We start from the raw sequence: 26557 nt of genomic DNA, 5'->3' as shown, positions 1-26557 counted from the left end.
ATTAAAGACCTAGAAGAAGTTTTTAAATTATTAAAAGAGGCCGGTCTTACAATTAGTGCCCCTAAATGCAAGTTTGCAACTAAAGAACTTAAATATCTGGGTTATAAAATTTCACAAAAGGGTATAGAAACTCAAGATTCAAAAATAAAAGCCATCAAGAATTTCCCACCTCCCAACACCGCCAAGAAACTTTCTTCTTTCCTTGGGTTATGTTCTTATTGTTGGTCGTTTATAAAAGATTTTGCGAATATTGTTGAACCCTTGTTAGTAATTAAAAGAAAGAAAAGTAAATTCACGTGGACAGCAGAAGCAAATACAGCTTTTGAAAAGTTAAAAGAAGCACTCATCAATGCCCCTGTTTTGAAATTCCCGGAAGGGAACGAAAACCTGAAAATTGCAGCCGACACGTAGGACTATGCCGTAGGTGCGGTTCTCATGCAGAATGGGCATCCTTGGCATTTTTTAGTAAAACGTTGAATCATACACAAAGGAATTATACAGCTAGAAAGAAACATTAGCCGTATTAATGGCTGTACACAAATTTCGAGTTTATTTCGGCAAAGCGCCAGAAACAGTCTTTTCGGATCATGCGGCTGTTGGTAGACTTTACTCGGGGAAAAACCTAACACCCAGGTTAATAAGATGGGCTTTAAAACTCCAAGAATATAATCTAATAATAAAATATAAACCGGGTAAGGAAAACAATGTAGCTGACGCACTTTCTCGTATAAAACTGGACGATGAAGGTAATGAACTTAAATGCGCTGTGTTGACTTCAAAAATTTTAGATTCTAGAGAAACAATTATTGCTGAATTGAAAGCTGATCTTGAATTTGGAAGTCTCTATGCATATTTGAAAGACTCTGAAAGCTTTGAACACACAGATATCGTTGCGATAAGATATAGAGGAGAAAACTATGAAATAATAGATAATTTATTATTTTATATGAAAACAACAAACGAAAATCTCGAGTACAAACCAGTTATCCCAGCCTCGCTTCGATTAAGCATTTTTAAGGAATTACACGACGTGAAAACAGCGGGTCATTTAGGGGTCAGAAAGACTTTAAAAAGGGTACGCGAGGCGGTATATTTCCCGCAATTATACAAAATAGTAACTGCGTATGTCAGGTCCTGCAATCAATGTCAGTTAATAAATGATATTAATTACAGCCCGGCCGGGTACTTAAATAGCATTTCTGAATGAAATTTTAGGCATAGATCTTCTTGGTCCTTTTCCCCAGAGTGAGTTAAATAAAAATTTTTTTCTCTTAGTAATTGTAGATCATTTTTCAAAATGGACAGAAATTGTTCCACTTAAATGCGCGTCAGCCAAAACAGTCGCAGATGCATTCTTACACAGATGCATTTTAAAATACGGTGCATCGATAAGTCATTAGCGATAACGGTAAACAATTCGTTAGCCAAATATTTGAAAACATTTGCACTGGATTGGCATACGCCATATCAAAATGGTTCCGTATAGATCACAGGCAAACATCGCAGAAAGGGTTAATAAAAATGTTGTAAAAATAATTCGAAGTTATGTTAGCACACATCACAAGCACTGGGATGGCTACATAAATGAGTTAGCTTATGCTTTAAGAACAGCAAATCACGATTCTACGGGAAAAACTCCAGCAGAATTATTTTTAGGACGGAAGTTAATTACGCCATTAGATAAATTATTCTTTGAGCAAAAAAGAGAGCAAGAATTTAAACAAAAAGATGTGCAAAAACTCATTGACCAGGCGGTTAAAAGCTCGGATACGGCATGAAATAGACAAAAATTATACTATGATAGAAAACGCCTGAAGCAGATTTTAAAGTTGGGGATAAAGTGTTGAAACGGAAATTTTCTTTATCAAGTGCCCCAGACAATTTTACTGCAAAGTTAGCTCCAAAATTTGAAGGCCCCTATGTAATTCAGGAAATCAAGGGAGTCGTATCGTACCTTAAGAATGAGAGAGGGGGAAATCTGTAAAGCAAGTCCCGATCAGGTGAAAAAATATTATAATCAAAATGATTTTGAAATCCTTAAAAGTTTCTGGCAGGACTCAAGTGTAAAAGAAGTGGAAGGTCAAGAAGTAACGTCACCCGCTCCACCACCCAAGAAGCAGAGAACTGAAGAGAAACCGAGCCCTTCTACAAGTCATGCGACGGTACCGAAAAGAAGAAATGAAAACGTTCAGAATCCAGCATTTAAGAAATACAAGAAAGCAACGCCGCCGTGTAAAGAATCTTTGGTAAAGAGGAAAAGACCAGTTACAACATATCGCAGTAGAAATTCTGCATCGAGGAAAACACTTCCAGGGCCAGATAGTCAGGAGCAAACAAGACCGCCGTTCCCGAGAATGAAAAGACAGCAGGAGGAACGAAAAGACCATCACCAACAGAAGAAATTCAAGAAGGACTCCAGACGGGAGGACGTCAAGACCAGCTGTCCAATGGAAAAACGAAAAACACAACAACCCAACGATTGCTACACCAAGAGGCCAGCATGCAGAGGGCAAAAAAGAAAAATCAACATGGACGAAACTCGAAGGACACAAAGGAGACGACTGACTTCGATGAACTCCATATCGTGGGAGCAGTTCTGCCAGAAGAGGATGTCGGAGTTCCAATCATCGAAAACTCTAAGTTAAAATCTTCTTTAAAATTTTTCTTTTGTTCCGAAATGTTATGCGTAAATACGAAGTTCTATGTTTTGACGGAAGTCAATTTGTCTAGGTTGAGACTTAGTTTTGTTTTACTTTATTTAGCTAAGGCAAAAGTATTATTTTCTTCAAGTATAAAATCTAAGAACAAGCTGTTTCTGTTGGTCGAAAGAGTAATTCTGTTATCTTAAAGCCAAAATTTGGCCGAAGATAAAATAACTTCGTATTCTTGTATTAATAAGAAATTTAGTTTCAGTGCCGCTAGCTTGGCGAAGAATGCGTGAAGTAAAAATTTATTTTTCTCTTATTCATTTTATGGTAAATTGTAAAAATCATATGGATTAGAATTTTGTAAATATACGTAAATACTTGAAAGTTATGTAAAAGTAGAATTTAGTCTAGAAGCATAAAATTTTAGATGTTAAAAGTAAATGCTCAAAAGAAATGAATTCAAATTTAAGTATTAAACTGTAGATAAAATCATGCTTTAGAGCGAAAGCCTGCATGTCTAAAGATGAATGTGGGGGAATTTAGAATGAATGTGTTTTGTAGGGTTCTCCACCTACACTTCAATTTTAAGAATGTTAAAATAGCTCATCGAGTTTTAGAATGTCGAGTAAGGTGTGTCTATTTGGTCGTTGAATTCTAACAAATCATTGTGGTTAGGGGAAGTGTTGCAATACTAAAACATTCCCGTTTCCCACAAATATTCCCGTTTGACACCACACATGGTGGAGAGCCAGGGTAAAGTTAAATTCATGTTTGAATACTTGAATGAATGTGAATTAAGCAGTAACTAAGGAAAATAAATCGATCAAAAACAAAAACTTATTCAGTGTCAAGAAAGTGTAAATTATAATGTATTTAGAAAGATACTGATACTTATTCCTTCCAGATGCTGGAAGGAAGAGAACAGATTGATTGCTGAAGTCCAGGAAAGGTTGCTGTAAGAAGAGAGGGTAAAATAAGTATCTACAGAAATTTATTCTAACTTTTGTGAGAAAACAGTTTTTTTTTTTTTTTTTTATGTAAACGAGGCTCTTAAATTTTAGTTCAGAATTGTGGAAACTTTTCAACAGGTCGTTTTTAGGACCTGCTTCCAAGTTTACCAAATTCTGGCAGCGGCAAATGTAGGGTTTATATTTATTTTAACTAACATTTATTTTAAGTTTATACTATCTTTCCTGTCAAGCCTTACTTTCCCCTGGAATTGCCAATGCCAGAGTATGTAAATTTTAGTAGAACGCGCAAGGATTCAAATTATCAGCGGAAGTATTCTGTGTTAAATAGAAGGGAAACGAGTTCGAAGGTGTGCTTTCTTACTTCACGAGCGTGGAGGTGGCTAGTTAGAAATTGAAGAACCACGCGTTTCGGCCTGTGTGTTTGCCTCGGCAGATTGTTAATCTTTCAACGTAATATTCAGAGTTTGCTGAATTATCAGCGGTATTTTAGAACGCGGTAAGGTTAGTTACGTTTAGAGAGCTTCGTAGTTAGTCACTTGTTACTATTCTTTTCTTAGTTTCTTATTTTTATTTTACCCCCGGGTCGGCGTAGTTTGTGAGCGTCAAGAGCACGCATTTGTAATTTCTAAAGTTGAATAAAAAGGGATTTAAACATTTCTCAAGACTTTGGTCTCCTTTCCAGTTAATAGCAGTCACCACTATTGTTGCGTGCAGGTTGGGGGTCTCGCAACATTACAAACATACATACATGTTACACATATACACACATCTCATCTGCATATGTATATACCATACTCATATGCATAGCAGTATAGTTAGGTTACTTATGTAGAATTCTAGACAGCAAGTTAATCATGCAAAACATAACTGAAACTTTGCCTCAAGGTAACATTGCAGTGTTGATGGAAAATGAAAGGGAATTTAGAACCCCTGTAGTTGTAAGGTGCGAATGTCATCGGACAAATACCAGAGGAAGGTTTTGGGACAATGACTATCTTCACATCCTAAATGGGGGGAGAAAGAATTTCTCTTTCCTAAATTTCGGCCACAGCCATCTTTTTGAGACTCTGAAACCCTGGCTTATAAATAGGTCACCTGTTTTCTAAGCATTAACTTAAATCTGACAAAATGACATATAGAAAGTATAACATTTAAAATATGATCTGTTTGTAAAATGAGCAACATATTTATGATGTTAAAGGATTCAGAATTTACAAAATGAGTTTAATCCTAACGTGTGTTTTGTTTTTAATCAACATTTCTTTGAACATAAGTTATGTAAGCAATTTTTTATTTGTCTGAATTTTTAGATAATTATTTGAAATTACTGTGACTCCTGGATGCTTTCCCTAATGTGCAGAAAATTTCAACATGCAGTTGTTCCCAAGTCCGACTACTCAGTTATGCACTGAAGAGAATGTATATTTTTAGTATAAGAAATTTCAGTCTGTATTTCTGTCTTGTGGTTTTAAAGTATCTTTTTAAAAAAAATTATCTGAATTTTTAGATAATTATTTGAAATTAAAAAATTAAGTGTCTCTGTTAAGTGTTTACATGAATTTATTGTATTATAACTTTGCTGTAAAGTTATGAAATTATTTTAATTATTTGTTATTGTATAGTTATTTTCATTTTTTAAATTTAACTGGTCTCCATCACATTTTTTTAACATAATTTTTCCCCACAGATTTCATAAACTCATTTGCCTAATTTTACAAGAATTCATGGTTTCACAAACTGAAAAAACACCTTGCAGATGTGGCTGTAAACAAAAGAGTTATGTTACAGTTAAATTTTCTTGCAATTTTTCAATTTGTTTCAAAAAATATGCAAAATCTTCAAATAACAAATTTGTGAAAAAAGTAGAATTAAACTTTAATGATACTGAAATGGTTAAAAATTTGAACTGTATTGAGTTGTTAGAATTTTAGCTCTAAGTAAATGTTAAAAATTTGCATGAAAGCATAATGTTTCATCTGTGAAATTATCAAGAATTCAGAATATAATATTTAATTAAAAAACAACTTCATTTAAGTGTACATTTTTTATATTGCAATGCTGCATTACCTGAGTGCCTCTAATTTATATTCAATTCAGTTTCTAAAAGTATCAGCAGAATAAAATAGAAGCTATGAAGATATTTTCTGGAATAATACATTTTAATGGTAATTATCATTGCTTTTTAGCTTTGCAGTTGAAACATTTTTTTTTTTTTTTTTTCCTTTACAGGTTGTAGAATTCCGCACGGCGCTTAAAATTGGTCTGTCACTATCAAAAATGCTTTTCATTGCTAAATGTAATTTGACAAAATTATTGCAGTCCGATGAAGATAGCTGGCAGGCAGAAATGAAACGTGTTTCACAAATGAAAGTAAGTGTTCAATCACAGCTGTCACAGCTCAGTTCAGTTTACTTATTTGTGTTTTGGAAATTTATTATTTATACTGTTATTTTATTTAATTGCTTGATCTTCTTGAACTATGTGACAGGAAATAACATGTTTAATTTAATTAGATATGGAATTAAAAAATTTTTCATTAACAAAAGTAGCATGAAGTGTCATTTATATTTAAAGATGTTTTGCCATTGCTTTAAAAGGATAAGTTTAAGAATGAATGAATTAAGAAATTTTGAGAGAAATTATGAATTAACTTATGAATTAAGAAAAAATTTAAATAATCATTAGATTTTTAATTTCCTTCTAGTTTTATTGTTTTGATAATTAACATTTGAAAGATGACTTATTTGTATAAAAAGAATCATAATATGAAAACAAAAGCATTGCTTCTACCTTCTGTTGATTTCTAATTTTGTCAAACAGTGTAAGAGAAAAATATTTACAAAACAAGTTTTCTTTCATATGGTGGCAGCAAATATTCTTTTGACATCTTTCATGGTAAATAATATTAAATAATTAATTCAATATGTCTAAAAATTGTACTGCAATAGTAATAAGTTTACAGAGATGAAAATTAACATGAATAATTTATTTAACACAAATTATTTAACAAATGCTAAAATTCACCCTTGTTTCATATTTGTTTAAAAGATTTGCTTGATGTCTGCATTGGTTTAGCTTTCAATTTATATTCTCTTCACAGGTTAAACCAAATCTGAATTCTTGGAAAATTATTTTTTTAGTAGAATGTTATTTGTTAGTCAAACTTAGATGACTAAATAGTTCACTCTTAATAGGAAACTCGTGTTATTTGTGTAAAGTTGCAGATGCTATGCTATGTCAAATATTCAACTAATCAGCAGTTTTATTAAAATTCATAATTCCGACAATGTAGATTAAATTATAAATTTTTATGTAGCAATAATATTATATAGATTTAAAGTATGTGATACTAGTTTACTGGAGCATTTAAAACTGCTTTTGACTTTTACTTGTGCTAAGTTATGAATATCAAATTCTGTAAGTGGAAAATTTTTTATCCTAAAATCTAAAAAATTGTTAGATGTGATGGGAAGAAAACTACTGCTAATATATTGTGGTATTTTAGAATTCTCTTTAAATCTATATCTGTCAAATACAATATTGATCAAAATGTATTTCTTTTTCCTTTTCCTGAAGTTTCAAAACCTATAACTTTCCCACATAAGCAGCTTAATTTATATATGTTAGATGAGATAGTTTATTACTTATCACTCTAAACTTTACATCAAAAGAAAACATATGCATATAATCTTATATGCAAATCTCTCCTCCCCCTGCCTTTTTGTAAAACGTCTTCAAAATTTCTAGGATAATCCAATAATTTAAAATTCAGATTTGATGACTTCTTGTGTTGCAGAGAGGATCCTGCTTTGTGGTTTTAAAAACTTCTAGTATTAATTATGTTGCATTTGTAAATCCATTCATCTTGTGATGGTAAATGCATCTTTTTGATTTATTTAGTATTTTTGCCTGAAGAAAAATTTTGAACTGACAGATGATGGTAGTCAAGATTATGTTATATGTTATTTTAAAGATTTTTTATGTGTATTGTTTTTTATAAAAGTTAAAATTTGAAGTATGTAAAAAGCTTTAGTTTCTAATATCTGTTTCTTTATTTTTTACTTTAGAGTCAGCTGGCCGATATATGTAGTATGTTAAGTAATCCAAATAATGTATTAATTATACAGAAGAAACTCAAGAGAATAAAAAAGAAAAGAGTAAGATTTGAAAATTTTAATGTATACTGTGTCTCATTGTACACCATGTAAAAATTTTGCTTACATTTTTTAAGTGTAAGCAAAATTTTTACTTTAGAGTACTACTTTAGAGTATTTGCATATGCATATTTTTACTTCTAAATATTTTGGATCCCTTATATATTAGAACAGCCATCTTGGTGGAAGTTGCCAAAATTTCAGAATGTGCTGAACTCTAGATATTACGTCTATAACAATTTTAAATTTTAAGAAGTAATGTTGCCATTTTCCTATGAATTCATTTTGGTGCCTTTCAAGCTTAGTTTTTTTTATTCCAGTATGTTGGTAAATTGTGCATTTTGTTGCTTTAAAAGTGATTTAATAATGTTGATTTTTTGCTCCAGTTAAGGTTTCTATGCCTTTAATTAATCTGCATGCAATAATTTTAGAATTGTCAACAATTTAAAAGTCTAAGTGGTACTAAGCCTAACATAACAGCTATATATTTACATTTGCAGCTCTTAATAAAATAGTGAAATAAGTCACTTTTTACACCTAATTTAGTGTATGTTTGCTCTGGTTGCCAAATTGCGTGTTTTTATGTAGAAACTCTAATTTTATGCATAAAAATTTTTTAAACTGTATTTAGTGTTTTATATTTTTCTGTATTTTACAATTTTTAATGATATTTTGAGTTTTTATCTATTTTTGCCTTGCCACAAAATGAGAATCGGACATTGAATGAGAAATAGTATATGTCTAAGGAAATTTGAGGAAATAAGCATAAATGAAATGCAGAAAAAAAAAATGTGTGTAATTTGATATGCCATACAAGAAGGCTGTGTAATGTCCCCATCGGATGTTTTTTATTTATGCTTTCTTAAAAGCTGTAATTTTTGTTCCATTGTTCGACAATACTATTCTTTTTTTTTTTTTTTTTCCTTTTTTCTTTCCTGTGACAAATAAAATGCAAATAGTTAAACTAATATATTACAATTAAGATCAGTGATGTAAAAATGTGGGTGTAACTGAGACACTTGATTATTTATTATAAGAGCTGCCTATTTTAATTATTTTTGAATAATTAAAATAGGCAGCTATGACCATGATTTTAAAATATCAAGATTGCTCTTCTCAAAGCTGTGACTCACTTGATAGTAATACAGCTTATTATCTTCAATGAAACTGCACAATATACACTGGTGGACAATTGCTAAGGATGAATCACAAACGGCTGTAAAGCACATAAAAAAGTAAGTGTGGTTGGATGATAAGTGAAATAAAGTAATACCAGAATACTAGGACGTAACAATAAAGATAATTTATTGTGCTGTGAAATGCAAAAGGCTTTGAAAAGTGTTGAGGCACAAAATAGTCATTTTGTGCTGAATACATAAAAGTGAAAAAAAGCAAAATGCAACTACTGTTTGTGGGCATTCTGGCTTAAGATGTCAGTATGGGATATGGCCACCATGGAGGGTGATGCAAGACTCCACACATCATGTTATATTTTGCACAGCATTATGCCACAGCTGTGGGGTAATTTATCCCATTCCTTGTCAGTGCACAGAGGAGCGTGTCCTTGTTTATTGGAGGGCACTGTCGACTAGCAAGACTCCTCCCCAGAGCTTCCCAAACATTTTCAATAGAATTCAGATCTGAAAATGTGCTGGCCATACGAAGCATTGAATATCCTCACTCTCTAGACACTCCTGGACAGCAACTGTTTGATGACATGTTGTGTTGTCATCCATGAAAAGAAATTTATCACCAACAGCACCATGGAACATGCAAACATGAGGCAACAGAACATCATTAATGTATTATTGGCCAGTCATAGTCTGGTTGGAAGCACATACAAGTGACATACGGCCATTGATCATGATCCCAACTCATACCATGACATATGTAGGATATTGGTCCTTTTCCTGTATGTTTGCAGACTATATATGCAGTACCACTCTTATGGCCAGATCAACTGGCATCTACAATCTGTCAAAGATTGAACTGGGTTTAGGTCCCAATTTCACCATCAAGACATATTTATCTTTACGTGACTATATTGTATCTTGCCATATTATACTTGTATTAAATTGATTTAATTTAATAATTCCGCTCTATTGTTTGTAGTTTGTATACTTAATAAAAGTTGCTTTTAATATGTATAATTATTTACAAGTATGAGATATAAAGAAATTATACATAGTTAGTTGGAAATTATATCAGTATCAAAGAGAATTTGGGTTAAACTTCTAATATGAAGAAGTTATATTATCGATTTTAATATTATGTGAGTACAATATTTACATGATTCGTCAAAATTTCTTGAAATTTTAATCGGCTAGTTCAGAGGATTCACTCATACAAGCAGGAAATTCACATTTTTATGAAATCTGAATGGAAAACAGAATTACTTCGGAACCACATCAGCACCTTACTGTCTTAAAATTAATATGTCATGTGTAACAGTGTATTTGTATAAAACTGTACACAAAAATTGGAAATTGTTTATTAAATTAAATTATTAATTTAAATCAACTTAATATAACACGGCAAGATACAATACAGTCTTGTAAAGAAAAATAGGTCTTGATTGTGAAAGGGTCTGACTGTGAAATGGCCGTGTCCAAACGACCACGGCAAAATGACCATAGCGAATAGTCCCATTCCTGATTAAACCTACTTTCATCTGAAAATAGACACAAGCTCAGTCATCTCCCCCCCCCCCAATTGCAATGCTGATGACCAGTCTTCCTTGATGCAAACATCTGGGTACAGTTTTTCAAGAGATATCCTTCCCAGTAGCAGCAAGTAACTGATTTGCTACCTTAGTAGCTGTGATGTGCCATTTCTTTTTGTTGGTAGCACTATGTACACTGCACAAAAAAAAGGAAGGGGACAGTTCTATTTCTATATCTGCCATCCTACTGGGTTAATTGAAGAAATTCAACTTGCATTTTTCATGTAGTGTGATTTAGGATATGTATTAGATTTATATATAACATTGTTCTAAAATAGGTATTTTGACACAAAATCGGACTTTTTCTGAAATGACATGCCTTTTTTTTTTCCACATTTCAGTTCTACGACTCAAATTATGCCTACAAATAAAATTTTAGAAAATTTGGTGCAAAATTTACGGAGAAATTCAAAAATTTATTCTGACATATTTTTTTAGTTTTCGCCAAGAATAATTTTCTTGGTGAACTTCTTAATTTATAGCAGCCTATTTTCCTTTTCTTTTTTTCATTGCAGACAAGTGGGGGAAAAACTCATCATTCATACTTTCAAATAATTTTAACAAAGTGCGTAAACCATGTTTGGCGTTATTATCGCTAAAAAACAAGATGCCAAATTTCAAAATGCTTCAATATGTAAATTCAGCTATATCGTAGAAAATTTTGAATAAAAAAACTCTAATTTTTTGCAGGTGTGCCTAGAAATACATCTACTTTAAGATGATTTTGAAAATTTTATAGGTTATAATGCAAAAAATTTGTAAAAAATATTTATATTACACTACCTGCAGAACTGTAAACATGACCTTCCCCATGGTATTTGTTACACATTCCATTTGTTTGAAATGATTTCAAAGCTTTGAAACAACACTGTGGCTGACGTAAAATTTCCCAGCAATATCTGTTAGTTTTTGCTGTTCTTCAAGCTTGCAATAATACAACCGCAGTAAAATTATCTAAGTTATATTGGGAAGACATACCAAAAATTGCAAGTTTTTCAATTGATTCTTTCCCATTAAATTTTGCTTTTGAACAGCAACGGTCAATATTAATCAGATCCTTTGTATCTATTATCAGCACGTGATGAACAACTTCAGTAATCCAAAATTTGCATATGCACAACATGTCTTACTGTATCCAGAACTCCTGCTAATTTTCACATTTTCCTGTTTTCCATTTTGTAGTTGCTATAGATGCTAGTATTATCTGTCCTTAGCAATTGTCCACCAGTTTAATAATATAATTTCTAGTTTGGATCAAATTTCTATGATATCTCAGATAACCCTAGAGCATGTAATCAGAACAGTACTCAATTTTAGTTCTACTGGGTGTTGTTTCATTAATGCAGTTTTTTCTATTTTTATGAAAAAAAGTGTTTGCAATGCTTTAACAAGTAACACAAATTCAAACAATTCTGTAATTCGATGCTTAACTTGCTATATGTTTCACATAAAAATGTTCCTGGTAGTTTTAACAAATATTATTAAATAGTTTTGTGAAGTGCTATTTATTGATCAGATCTGTAGCAAAATTTGAAAGTGAATTATTTGAGTTAGCTTTAAAAATCAGAAACAGGAAGTAAAATATATTTCAGTCTTTTTGAGGAAATCAAATTAATTTTTCTAATTTTATGCAATATTTATTTGAATCTTAAAATAAAGTTTCGTATAAATTTTATTTTCTATATCATGTGATTATTTTCATAAAATTTTGTTGTTCATATACCTTGCTTGTTTGTTTATTTTCCATAAATGTATTTAACATTTTTGATTTATTTCAGTTTCATGCACAGTTCTCAAAAGGCTTCCTGTTATGCATTTTTAAATTTATTAAAATTTTTATTGTTGATTATTTTCTGAAGATTTTTATAGCATAAATAACAGGAACAGTGTTTCAATTAGACTGCTTTATTCTCTGGTTTGTCAGATTGTAGTATTTTGATATTTTATATATATTTATTGAATTTTCTGTTGTCTTTGCAGTTCATACTTATTCATTGGGCTAGTAATATTTATATCTGTTGTGCAATGTAAATATCTGATTCCCTCATTCTATTTAGGAACTGAAGCAAAAACAAAAGGCAGAAGCTTTGTGTGCAAAAATGAAAGCTGAACAAAGTAGAAAATTGCTGAATCAAGAAATTGATAAATGGTTAGATAGTATAAAAGAAAAAAATATGAAGTTAAAAAGGGTATGCCTTTATATCTACATTTTAATGTTTTATTTGTGTTTTCCCTAGTTTACAAGTATATCAGATGAATTCTTGAAACTATGCATATTATGAACTATTAAAGAATTTTATAAACATTATAAATACTTGATTGAATAAAATTGAAAGTTAACCTTCATCTATGACACCTTATCAAATGTTTAGTACTAATCCATAAATGTTAGTGAATGTTAATAACAAATATGTCTATTAATCCACATTCAACCCTTTTGACTTCTTACAAGTTGTCCGATTTAATGTTGCATTTGTGTTTTCTCTATAAAAGTATATGTAACAACATTTTTCAATAAGAGATTCAAGGCATATTATCCAATCAGCTGCAGTGTACTGTATTTTTGGCACTCAGTTTGCCGTCTTTTCTGAAGATTTACAATTTAGATTTCATTTAAAAAAGTCACTGTTTACGTATATTAATACCATTTGAAGTGCATGTGATAAAAAAAATTTCCTGCCAACGTTAAAAAAATTTCACTCTAGCATATCAACAGCTAATTCTTATTGTACTGAAAATTTCTTTGAACTAACATCTGAAACTACTTTTTCATGTTTTCAACATGAAAAGATACATGAATGTTGGAAATTATCAATAAAATATTTTAAATATTACGATTTATTATGAAAAGCTTTTGAAATAAAGAAGAGTTTGCAAAAGTTGATTTCATAGTATCACCAGCCTGACAGTTTGGTAAGCTTCACGTTTTGACAACTAGCTTTGAAATAATAAGATCACATTTACATTTTTCCACTACTTAGGAATAAAATATTTTAAATATTACGATTTATTATGAAAAGCTTTTGAAATAAAGAAGAGTCTGCAGAAGTTGATTGCATAGTATCACCAGCCTGACAGTTTGGTAAGCTTCACATTTTGACAACTAGCTTTGAAATAATAAGATCACATTTACATTTTTCCACTACTTAGGAATCAAGATAACATGGCATATGTTCAGAGCATCTTGTAAACATTTCAAATACTTTTTAGAGTGTAAATTAAGTGTATGATATTTTTTAATTATGAAGTAATAAATGATACATTATATGCATTTACTATGTTTAGTGTGTCATTTGATGTTACAAATGTTATGAAATATAATTAACTGTAATATATTTGATATTTATAAATTTTGCTCTTGAGAAAATGTGAAATTTGTTGGTTACCCAATACCATCTGATACATTGTCAGAAGTACCATTAATCTCTAATTTTTGAGCCAAAAATACCAGCTGTTGCAATCCTAGAAGCTGTTCTAAATTCTTTAACAGAAATTAGATTTTATTTCTTTCCTTGTTAATGTTCTATTTCTGTCTCCTTTTTGGAGGGATGGGTGAACATAAGAATGGCTTCTTTCTTTTTTTTTTTTTTTTTCTTTTAATGTTTTCCCCTGTAATTCAACTTTGATGTTAAGACGGACATCTATATATAAGGAACTTGTGTATGAATTAGAAAAATGAAGGAATAAAAGGTAATCTGGTATAGCATCTCACTACTTGTTTTCTGTTTATCATAGTTCAAATATAGGTACAGACAAATTGCAGAAAATAGCACTCTGTTTGATAATTTCTTAAATGTGTGCCATACAGTACCCATTGGAAATCAAAAAATCAGATTTCTATCACCAAGTGGTTCTAATAGATTGTTTGTTTGCAATGCATTGGTGAGCATCAGAGTACCTACTAGTATTAAAAAAGCTTACCATAATATCCCAAATTGAAATTTTACTGAATTCAGTTATGCTCAAGAAAATTTCATGTCTTTTCTGTTTGAAGAAAAGTTACAATAAATTTTTCTTACACCTTAATCTTCTGAGCAGCATATCATTTTGAATTTTCTGAGCAGCATATCATTTTGAATTTTCTGAGCAGCATATCATTTTGAATTTTCTGAGCAGCATATCATTTTGAATTTTCTCCTGTATTTAAACAGCATTTATTAACTACATTTGCATAATTACATATTTTACTTTTTGTTTTTGCAGCCTTCCATCAAGTAGGATGATATTAAAATTACTAAAGAAAATAAAATATTTTAAATGATAGATAATATATACCAGGTGATAATGAATCCATGGCTGTACAAAAGAGGTCATGATAATAAAGAATCTAATAGTTTAAATCAACTGCATTGTATGTAAATTATATTTTCCATTAATTTAAATAATTTTGTTTAAATTTAGGAAGCAGAAATGAAAAAGGAAGCTGATAATATTTTATCAGAAGTAAGGAGAAAAATTCATGAAGCAAAGCGCACCATCGAGAAATTGAAAGTATTCGAGAAATTAAGAAATGCAAGAAAAGCTAATGCATTTCAGAAAGGTGATTACTTATGATTATTATATTAATTAGTTTTGTAAAATATAATATGCATAACAAAATTGTTTTGTTAGATAGCTTTTTTAAAAGAAATTATGGAAACTTTTGTCTTTTGCATTACAAATTTTGCATTGAAACATCAGCCTCTAATTCATTTAATTGCATATTTTAAGCCTATTCATCTTTGATTTTATTCCTGCCCCCTTTGTGTATTAAAGCATGAATGTGTAACTTGTGGCTGAAACTGCATCTTACTTGCAAACTTTAAGTAACAGGATCTGTGGTGAACTGTCGTGCTTGATCCTAATTAAAATAAACTTATCATGGAAAAAATGTAGCAACATATATGAAATCCTAAACTAAAGATTTTTCAATATTTTTGTGGATTGTACTAGAATTAAAACATAAGACGTGTTAGCTGGAAATTTACTGTGCAGAAGTGCACAATCTTAACTTTTCACAAACCTGTTAATAATCTGTTATTGTAGAAGAGACATGCCTACTTAGAATTTCTTACTTCAAGCTTTTTGTAACTCAAATTAACTGAAATTTAACAACATTTAGTGCTTCTTGATAGGTTAAGGGGTATCAGCAACCCCTATACTGACAATGTTAAATTGGCCATTTTTGATAAACTTTTTCTCAAAATCTGCTATAGGTACACGCTTGTAATTTTTTATGTAATTAAAGTATACCTATCTGATTATACTGAAATGAGCTTTTGAAACATTTTGAATTTTAGAGTAATTTACAGAATATTTTGTTAGGCATAGTAAAATTTAGCACTTTTCTCACACAAAAATAAAAAAAAAATAAAAAAATTTTTTTTCTAAGTTTATCTCAAATAGCTCATTTCAGTAAATATTAGAAAACCTAATAAATAAGCCATAAAAATTTTAGATACCTGTGAGTAATAGTTTTTGAGAAAAGGTACATCAAGTATAAAAAAATCACGTTTGGAGAAAAACGCATTTTTATGTAAAAATCTTCATTGATCAAAGCAGTTGATGACAAATTAAAACTAGATTTTTTACAGTTCTAATTTTGTAAAGATTAAAGAATGGTATTTCTAGAAAGATAAAAGTGTAGAGAATTTGAAAATGCAAAAATCCAAAATCGCAATTTTTTGAAGATTTGGGAGTTTCAAAACCTCTTAAAAAAATTCAAACATGAACACATTAGTCCAGATTTAGCATATTGAACAGAGAAGAAAATAGTTAATTAAATCTTAATTTCAGTATAAAAAAAAATCAATATTTTGAAGATCAATAGGAAGTAGGAAGGGAATAATAAAATATTTTAACAAATAAAAAAACTTTTGCAAATATTTAATTCTTACTGTTATCTATGGTCAAACATTATCAGTTTTCATAAACTATATCATTATCATATATTTTGCTGCAGTACAATCTCACAATCACAAAAAAGGATTTCATATAATTTACTTAATTTTTTGTTCATACCTTATTTTTCGCCTTTTAATTCTGTAGCCATAGGTGAATTATATATTGTAAAACTATGTATAATTTCAATAAAATAAAATTTATGTAACATTAATGTATAAGGAAACAACAAATCATTGCTTTTCTCAGCAATAATCAGTCTAATGAATGAATTTTTGCATGAGCATTATTAAGGAATAATCGAATTAAAATAAGATTGTTGAAGAATTATAAGTAAAAAGTGCATGAGATTCTGACATAAGAGGAAAACTTCAAGAGAAAGTTTTAAAATCTTTCATCTTCTGTCATTATAAGTAATTTAATATGCGCAATTTTAGATTATTTGTTTTTGAAAAACAAATATATTAAATATGTTCCAAAACGGGTTTTCAGCATAATAAAAGTGATCTGTACTAGTATATAACAGAATACCAACCTTTCAGTCTTGTAATTTTCTTATGTATGCAAGATGAATGTTTTGATTTGAAAAAAAGATATAAGTGGTTCTTCAAATAAAATTCTAAAAGGTAAGTTTATGGTAAACATTATCATTAAAATTAGGGTTGCAGTTACAAGTTGAGGGAGATAGCCTCCCAGATGGTATAGTGTTTAGGGAAGCCTGACTGCAATACCGAAGGGCCTGGGTTCGAATCCCAGAGAAGGCATGGTTGTAACTGTCCGTCCCTTCATAGGAGGCAATGGGGGCCCACCTATTAGATGCCTCCATAATAAAGAGACCACCACATCTGGCCTTAGTTAACATACATGTGAAAGTGTAGGTAGGATGACTTACTTTATAATGTGTTAAGAATATTGTAAATCTTAAAAAACACTTTTTTTTTTAATTATCAATTCTATAACACAATGCAATAATTTTTTGCATTCTGATTAGCCTTAATGGGATTCAAGTGCTTCTCACATGTTTTTTTTTTTTTTTTTTTTTTTTTTTTTTTTTTTTCCCTTTTCCCCTGTTTATTGTGGAAGAAATTTATCACAAGAGTTAGTCTCAGTTAGTCTCATCTCATTTAAATAAAAAATAGCAAAACAATATGTATTATGTTTTAAAATTTGAAAACTTCTGTTGCCTTTAATGGAAATTGATAACTATCACAGTTTTCTCAAGTGTATTTTCAAAATTGTCAACATATTAAATCATTAATGTAATTAATTGTTACAGTTTTAACACAATTAATTGTTAGTATAAGAAAGTTGAAGGCAAAGTAAAATTCTTTCCTTATAACTGAAGTTCACTCAAAATGGATGATACTTTATACACATTTTAAGGTCAAAATTTCAGTGAACTGCTGTTGACAACAACTTTGTGCTCTCTCTCTTTTTTTTTTTTTTATTTTTTTTTTAATCATATCATTGACAAAGCTTTACACCTTGCATGCAGTATGTACTTATAAAACTAATCATATCGTTACAAAATTTATGTCTCAAAAGGAAATCCCAATCAGAGAAAGAAATCTAATGGAATGAATATTTTATATCATATGGACTTATCAGTGACTATGCATATGCATATGCTTAACATCAATAAAACCATTGCTTTATGTATGCAGAATGCTAAATTTCCTCTTCTGTATTGACAAAACAGTAGAACTGGAACTTGCTCTGTTCTGAGTTCTGTATCTCTTATAAAATGGATCTTAAAATTTATTAGATTATAAGAGATAAAGAATGTACATAAATATAATATAATGGATAATTTAAAATTAGATTGTTCTTATTTTCTTATAAAATCATCATCTTGTAACCGAGAAAGGCAGAGTGTATATGCATTGCTTAAAAGGGGGCAATTGTACACAGGCATATTCTTGCTTTAATATATTTCCCCTTTTTAAATATTTATATATTAAAATATATATATTATTTCTTCCCAGATTTAGTCATGCATGTGACATTGTTTATTCTTGAAGGATAGATTTATAAAAGTTATTTCAATAATGCATTATAATTCTTTATATATAAATTCTTTCACACTTAAATTGCTGTACTTAAATTGCTGTGTACATATTTTAGGTCTCTTCGTTTTACCTGAACATGATGAAAATTTTGAAAATAAACTGTCAGTTTTGAAAGAGACAGTGTTAAAGCAACTGAGTGATTATGAAGCTGAAGAAAGAGCACTGAAAGTAATGCTTGAAACTGAGCAGGAAGGCCAGTTAGAAGAAGAAGCCCTTTGGAGAATAAAAAAAATCAAAACATTACAACAGAAAAAACAAAGACATATATATGAATGCTTGTTTGGAGATACAGGTTTGTTTTGCTTTATTTATTAATGCATTATATTTATTGATTTATGGGTCATTATTTTGGGCTAAATTACTAAAAATGCCATCACAGTTTTTTATGTTATTTCATGGCATGTGAATGAGCGCTATTATTTTATGCAGCTATTTTATTTTCCATTTGTAATGAAAGATTTGCTACTCTAATGAAGACATTTATTATTATAACTTAATAATTCATCTTAAGGATCTTTATAGTCCATGCTTATTTACATATACTGTTTACTTTCTCACTCTCACTATTAAAAAAAGTAAAAAGTAATAAACATTTAAAGGTTTGTGAGGCTACCATTTGCCCTCCTCCACATCTAAAATCAGCAGGCTTCACTTTTCCTGCAATATTCTAACACAGTGCTGTTTGGGATCATTATTTGTGTTTCTCTCATTCTTAAATGGCACTATATTCAAGCAACATTCATGTGCTAATTTTTCTGAAAGATGTTCTTCGTGTACTTTTAACAGAACCAAAACTGCTTTGAATTGAATTTTTGATAAACATTATATACATTGAGAAGTGATTAAATAAGGAAATTGATGTCACATAATAAAAAATTTTATTAAACATCAAGAAATATATTTACATAAGAATTTTTTTAATATTTTTCTGCATAATACTTCAAACTGATTTTTTTAAAAATATCATGCATATTAATAATAATTAATATAATTTTTGTAATATTAATATACTCACTTCCAAAAGTTAAACATGGAGAGGAAAATGCTAATTTCCGGAAGCCAATCAGAATTGAAGAGGATGCAATTCGCTGCAGAGGTAGATGGAAGTATGCAAATATGTTAGGTAACAGCCAATCGCGCTTTCATGTCATGAAATATGCAAAAAAGGCAGTATTATAAGAAGCCAGCTTTGTGAAAGGTTACAGAAATTGATTGTAAGTGCTGATAGAAGGTGTTTAAACTTTCGTACAATTTGTTTTCAAGACATATGTGTTTCTATGACTTCCAGAAGATGAATGGGAGATTCTGAGCGCTGGCGTGCTGTGGGGCGTATTGTAGCAGGACAGTCGATTACATATGTTGCTGTTTTCTTTGGCATTCATCATTCTGTAATTTCATTTAACAATTCCAAACCACACAGACAGTTGTCCGAAGACCCGTAGCTGGTCGCCCAAGGGTTACAACCGCCACGGAAGATCGATATATTGCTATTGTAGCCAAGCGGAATCGCAGAGCGACCTCCACACGTGTGACATCTATGGTTACAGCGTCCATTGGTAAGGCGATATCTGCAGCTACTGTATGCCGAAGATTACAAATGATTGGACTGTACGCCCAGGTACCTCGAGTTTGTGTTCCTCTATCCGTTCAATCAAGAGGTGCACAATTACAGTGGTGCTGGGAACATGTCAATTGGAATGTGTCTGACTGAGGCAATGTCATGTTTACTGATGAGCCAGATGATAAGCGTATAAGGATATGGCGTGAATAATGAACATGCAGTCAGTCCCAAAACATCATCGAACATCACGCATTCCGAGGCGGAAGCATTATGGTGTGGGCAGGGATTTCATTAGGATACCGCACCGACCTGCACATCTTTAAACGGGGTTTTTTGACGGCTGTCCAGTATCGAGATGAAGTCCTAGAGCCCATTATGAGATTGTACGCTGCAGCAGTTGGCCCTACTTTTGTCTTATTGGAAGATAACGCATGTCACCATGGAGCTGACATCGTCGATGACTACCTGGAGAGTGAAGGGATTGGGCATATGGCGTGGCCAGCATATTTGCCTGACCTTAATCCCATTGAAAATCTTTGGGATGATCTTGGCTGTGTTGTATCTTCACGTTTCCCACCTCCAGCCACCCTTATTGAGCTGGAAACTGCTCTGCAAGAAGAATGGCGATTGCTTAATTTTGTGGTGGTTGGCCACCTAATTGAAAGCATGGTCACAATGTATAAACTTTGTATACAGGTGAGGGGGAATCACATACCCTCTTAATGTCCTTTTTTTTTTTTTTTTTTTTTTTTTTTTTTTATTTTATGATGTTTATTTTCACTTTATACATAATTCTGTTTAAATCTCCAGTATGTCATTATCTGATTACTTAAAAAAATTTAATATTGTTTTCATTTCTCTATATAATTATTGATTTTGTTTTATGCGTAAATATATATGCTACTTTCCTGCCGAATTTTGTGTCAATCAAAGCAATATTTGTTGATTTTTTTGCATTTTTACATCTTCATGCTTAACTTTTCGAAGTGAATGTATTTAAAAATTCAATTGCATTGATATTAGATTAAAGATGCATGAATGCTAGTTATGCTTAAATTAATACATGTTTTAATTTGCATACTGATTCATTTTAAGTAGAAATATTAGTTACAAGTTGGTTATAAAATGGCTTAAATATTCTTAAGAAACAGACATGTTTATTACTCATATTTTCCTCTTCATGATACTTGTGTAACCAAACTAACTAACAATTTCAAAAATTTGTATGACTTTTATATTCATTTACACTTTCATCATCATTGGTGGTTTCATTTCCGGAACTAACAATACATTCCTAAGTAATAAAACGCGGTGTTATGTTCTACTATACAATTAAAGTTTTCAGAGATAGCCATCCGTGGTTCCTTTAAAAACCACTTCAGAAATAGAACTGTGATATATAAGTTTATTGATATAGTAATATTAGTAAATTGCCACCCAGGTGGTATAGTGTTTAGAAAAGCCGACTACAATACCAAAGGGCCTGGATTTGAATTCTAGAGAAGGCATGATTGTATTTGTCTGTCCCCTCATAGGAGGCAAAGGTGGCCCACCTATTAGCTGCCTCCATAATAAAGTGACTGCTGCTTCTGGCCTTAGCGGCCAGCGTCTGTGGACGGTTTGGGTCTGCCATTTGGAAAAAGAATATTAGTAAATTTATGAAATAGTTTGTTGTTGTTCTTATGTGAATTAATTGTTGTTATTCTCATGAATTCGTTATAAAGTAGTAGGTGATGTAGCAGTAAAATAGAACTTGCAGAACAGTTTACCTCATAGATCCCCACTTTTTCTCCATGACAAAACAAATTACAAAATTTTAAATCTTAAAGAATATAGCAACAACAATAGATATTAACAATCACTGTACAATTAACAAGTGATTATTGCTAATTCTCCAGGTGATCAGTATATAGAGGTGGGTTGCGTTTATAAGTTATACCACAATATGGGAAGTTTGGCATAGATGTCTCAAATGACAGAATTAAGAAGGTGATTTTTCAAAGCAGTCATGATCCATTGATTTTTCACAGATGGGCCACAGCTTTATATCGTTACCTGTTGGAAATATTCACAAAATCCATTGCGCTTTCGCTTGATTCTGTGTTGTAATTATACTTTACTTGTCTAGTTCAAAATCTTATTGTTACACTGTTTAAATAAACTAGTTCAGCATATGCCAATTGTAGCAGTTTTGAACACTTTTATGTGAGAAAAATCAACTTATGTTTAGAATTTTTTTTTAATAGTTAATTTTTTGAAAACTCTTGGTGAATAATATTGTCAAATACAGGAAATAGATTTTTTATTTAATGCTAAATTTAAAATAAACAAATATATTATTAAACTTTTTATAATTTAAATTTTGTTAGTAGCATCTGGAATATTTGCAGAAACAAATAATATCCATAATGTGGGATTTTCATGATGTTTTAAATTTCGTAACATCTGTAGATCATTTCTAAATATTCATGAAATATAAACAGCTGATTTATGTTTGATCTGAATGTACCATGCTAAAGTTAATAGCTCTAATTCTCTTTATATTGCACAAAACAAATATGGTGATTTAGTTATGTATTTTAATCTATATTAATGAACTGAATCATTTCTACAATTCTATGTCTGTTATTTAACTCAGATCTTAATAGACCCCCTATAATGCTTCATATATTTCTCAGGTCTACCAGCAGCTGAGTAGTAAATTCGCTGAACACCGGTAGTTCAGTCCGGGGTTCAAATTCCATGAATGGGCTGGCTGCATGGACATTTTCATGTTTTTCCCCTTGTGTAACATGTATACAAGCCAGTTTTCCCTAAAAAGTCTAAGGCATCCCTTCCCTTAGGCCTCAACGCTTTGGCATAATCACATAAACCAAACTAAACCATCATGTGTATGCCTCAGAGGAATGTGTATAATTATTTTAAACACTTTAAGGAGCTTAAAATATATTAAATACCCCCCAAAAAAACAGAGTGACATTTTACCTGAATAGGTCTAATTGACTCATGCTGTTAACATGATCACTATACAAAAATCAGATTTTTTTTTTTTTTTTTTTTTTTTTTTTTTTTTTTTTTTTAAGTTTGAAAATCACATTGAAGTAGAATAAATCAATAACATTTAGATAATTTAACTGAATAAAATAATTTCTGTCAGATATTTGTTATGTATGTATTTGAGAAATAAAGATGTTCATAAATTACTGAAACATCCTCAGAGAAGAAAAGCATTTTTCTTTTTGTAATAAATACTCATTTAGACAATATTTGTTGTCAATACAAAGTTGAAATGAGAAAATAATTGTTGTTGATATCTGATGGTAAAACAACTTATTTTTGTGCTACTGAATTATGTACTGTGAACCCTAAGAGAGAAGTGACAAAAATATGCTATTCAATAATTAATTAACAAATCTTCTTTCAGTGAAAACTGTATGCAAAATGTCATGTCTGCCATTTTTTTTCCTCCCTTCTACTGATTATATGCTCACTAAGTGACTGGAGCAAAATTTAATGCTTTATCATTTATTCTCTTTGAGTTTTAATTATCACACGAGATAATGCCATTTTGTCATTATTTGGCCTTTGACATGATTTTAAACTGCTTTCCAGTGTGTTTAAAAAGTCAGTTCAAATTTGCATCATTGGGCAGTTAATTACCACAGATCAGAAAAATGTATATGTTACAGTGAAGCTTGAAGTAGATTCTGTTAATAAATTAAGTGTAACCTTTATATATACAGGGTATTTTATATTAAATGGAACAAAAAAATAGCATAGTACAAATTCTGTAATTGATTTAAGCCAAAAAAATTACTTCTGAAACTACAGTTATACAAGTTTTATCTGGAAACAGCGAAAAATCTTTTGGTTATGAAATCACCGCTAGAGGGATTGTTAATCAGAATTGTGCCATCCATGCAGAAGAATGCATACTTTGTTGTGGAATATACCAAAACATCATTGCTTGTCATCATTCAAAGGTATTTTCACTTGAAATTTGGTAAAGCATCAAACCACACAGCATCAAACTGTGGATGAAGCAGTTTCAGGACAAAGATTGTTTGTATAATTAAACCATCCCATAAAGAACAGCAGGCAAAACTGAAAAGGTTGAAAGAATTCGTGAAATATTTTTACGAAGTCTTATAAAATCAATAATGGAAGTACTGAACTTAATGTGCCTCATGTAATGGTGTGGCGTGTGTTACGGAAAACATCAACAATTTTGGCCATACAACCTCTCAGATGGTGCAGGCATTACAAACCTTTGGACAAACCACTTTCTAAAGCTTTTGGTGAGAATTTGCAAGATAAACTGGAGATAAATGGTTTTGTGAACAAACTTTTGTGTAAAAATGAAGCTACATTTCATGTTTCTGGCAAAGTTAATTGTCATGGTTCTGGGGCACAGAAAATCCACGTGGTGTAATGGAACATGAGCGTGATTCTCCAAAGGTGAACATTTTCTGTGTTGTGTCCAGCAATTGTGTTTTTTGGTCCTTTTTTCTTCATGCAGAAATCTTAGTTGGAGAAAGTAGTTCCCGACTTCATTTTGCAGCAAGACGGTGCTCTGCCACACTGGCATAAAAATGTACAAAGTACATGAACAATAAATAGTCTACCTCATCGCTGGTTTGGCTGTGCTGAGTCAAACAATATGCCAATGCTTTGTTGGGCCACAGAGATCTTTAGATCTAACCCCTTGTGAATTTTTCCTCTGGGGTTTTGTTACAAAGTGTTTGTGCCTCCATTTCCCCAATACTTATAACAGCTCAAGTGCTTAAATCATTAACAAAGGATATTATATCACAAATGTGGCAGGAACTGGAATACATCATAGATATTTTGTCATTTCACATGAGAAGCTCACATAAAACATCTATAGAAACTTAGATGACTATTGTTTCACTGTAAATTTGATTTATCAAACTAAAATAATTACAGCATTCACAGGTAGGCTTTCTTTTTATTCTGTTTAATATGATATATATGTATATTAATAACAAAAAAGGCAGACCAGTTAAATTGCATTTTTGCCAGCAGTATAACTTAGTAAAATAAATGCTTTTATTATTTTTATGCTTGCAAATCCTCTTTTCATTGAAAATAGGCTGTGCAATGAAAAGAATATTTTTAAGTTAAAAAACTTGAATATTACAAAAGTTTAAAAACAAAATCAAGTGATTTATTCAAATAAATATTTTTTCCCAAAAAAGATTAGGAAAGTTAAAATTGCATTTAAGTTTTTGCATAAAAGATGCGAAAAAGTTTCTTCAGCTCAGACATGTGAACTATTTTATATATCGTATTAAATTTTGTTTAGATGGTACGAACTTAAGAAAACATCAAATTCATGATTTTGTGAAGAAAGCTAGAGAATACATTCAAAATTAAATTTAAATTATAAAAGTAGTGTATTAGAAAGGTTTTTTTTTTTATGAAATTTGTTGATTTATTGATGGGTATTGCATAAATTTTAACTTTTTTCCCACAATTTAAACAATGCATTTGAAATCAAATTTGGTATTTAATATAAATGTTGTTCACATTTCATGAAAAGAAAGGGAAAATTATTTAATGAACCTATTTGTTCCATAAAATAAATATTTAAATAATTTAGTAGTATTAAACTGACAGTGAAATTAATTTTTTTAGCAACAACTATGGCATATTGTGAGATAAACTGTTAACTTCAAAGAGGATACATAATTAATGATAAGACAAAATAATATTTTGTTCAAGATCATCATAAATTTTAAAATTTAAGGTAAATATGCCCTAAGACTTTATATCTGGAACAGGACATGCTGATTAATCTTGCTTATTATTAATTGTTTTAATGTGGCAATACAATTTAAGAGTTTGTTAAAACCATATTATACACATCCTTAGCATGGGGAATAATGTAGTAAATTGCCAAAAATAAGTAACTAGTTATATAAGCTGTAATTTTTTTCTCATTTTTGAATTGACATAATAAGCCCCCCCCCCAAAAAAAAATTGAAGCAGGAGGAAGTAATTTATTTTCTTGATGCATATTTTGTTAAAGAAAAAGGAGAGAGACATTATTTTTTCTTTTTTCTTTAACAGTCACACAAATTCAGTTTGCAGACTTTATGATTATCTCAAATTTAAGTTGTGCAATCTTTTATGTGCTTTGTGAAAACAGCAAGTAAAGTTTTTATGTTAAATTATTTAAAATTGTATATGTTATATTTTTGTATTCCTCCAGAAGAACCTTCACCAGAAGATCTGTTGTATTTGTTTTATCAGCACCAAAATTCTGCAAATAGTAGCATTGAAAGTTTGGTACAAATAAGGTGAGAGTAATTAATTGTCTAAAAGTAATTTAAATTTTTTATTGCATAAAATTCATTAGTAATTGTTATTTATATTCTTCCAGGCATCACTGGGATGTGCACTTGGCAGAAATGGGAGAACCTATTCCACAGCAGTGGGTCATTCCAGTTCCACCTAGCAGTTCTGGTTGGGAGGTACTTACAAATTCAGTTATTTATTAGATAAGCCACCCGTTTGTTATTTATTAGA

At 30.6% G+C, this 26557-nt stretch overlaps 1 protein-coding gene across 2 annotated transcripts in view; it reads left to right on the top strand.

Annotated features, from left to right (window-relative positions):
- LOC146998045 (uncharacterized) overlaps nucleotides 1–26557 on the top strand; it is a 43966-nt gene that overhangs the window by 14914 nt on the left and 2495 nt on the right. The window contains exons 2-8 of one of the 2 annotated variants that reach the window (XM_085813097.1): nucleotides 5849–5989; nucleotides 7687–7776; nucleotides 12553–12684; nucleotides 14897–15035; nucleotides 18500–18736; nucleotides 26244–26328; nucleotides 26412–26502. In XM_085813097.1, the coding sequence (XP_085669223.1) occupies nucleotides 5849–5989; nucleotides 7687–7776; nucleotides 12553–12684; nucleotides 14897–15035; nucleotides 18500–18736; nucleotides 26244–26328; nucleotides 26412–26502 (915 nt within the window). Of the gene's footprint in view, nucleotides 1–5848; nucleotides 5990–7686; nucleotides 7777–12552; nucleotides 12685–14896; nucleotides 15036–18499; nucleotides 18737–26240; nucleotides 26329–26411; nucleotides 26503–26557 lie in introns of both variants that reach the window. The other variant, XM_085813096.1, reaches the window with a different exon arrangement.

This window comes from Stegodyphus dumicola, chromosome 3 (assembly GCF_044657685.1).
Source record: "Stegodyphus dumicola isolate Sdum_Otavi_A_Nest chromosome 3, ASM4465768v1".
Taxonomy (NCBI): Eukaryota; Metazoa; Arthropoda; class Arachnida; order Araneae; family Eresidae; genus Stegodyphus; species Stegodyphus dumicola.
Note: the sequence above shows the minus strand (reverse complement) of the source record. Positions and strands in the feature narration are given on the sequence as shown.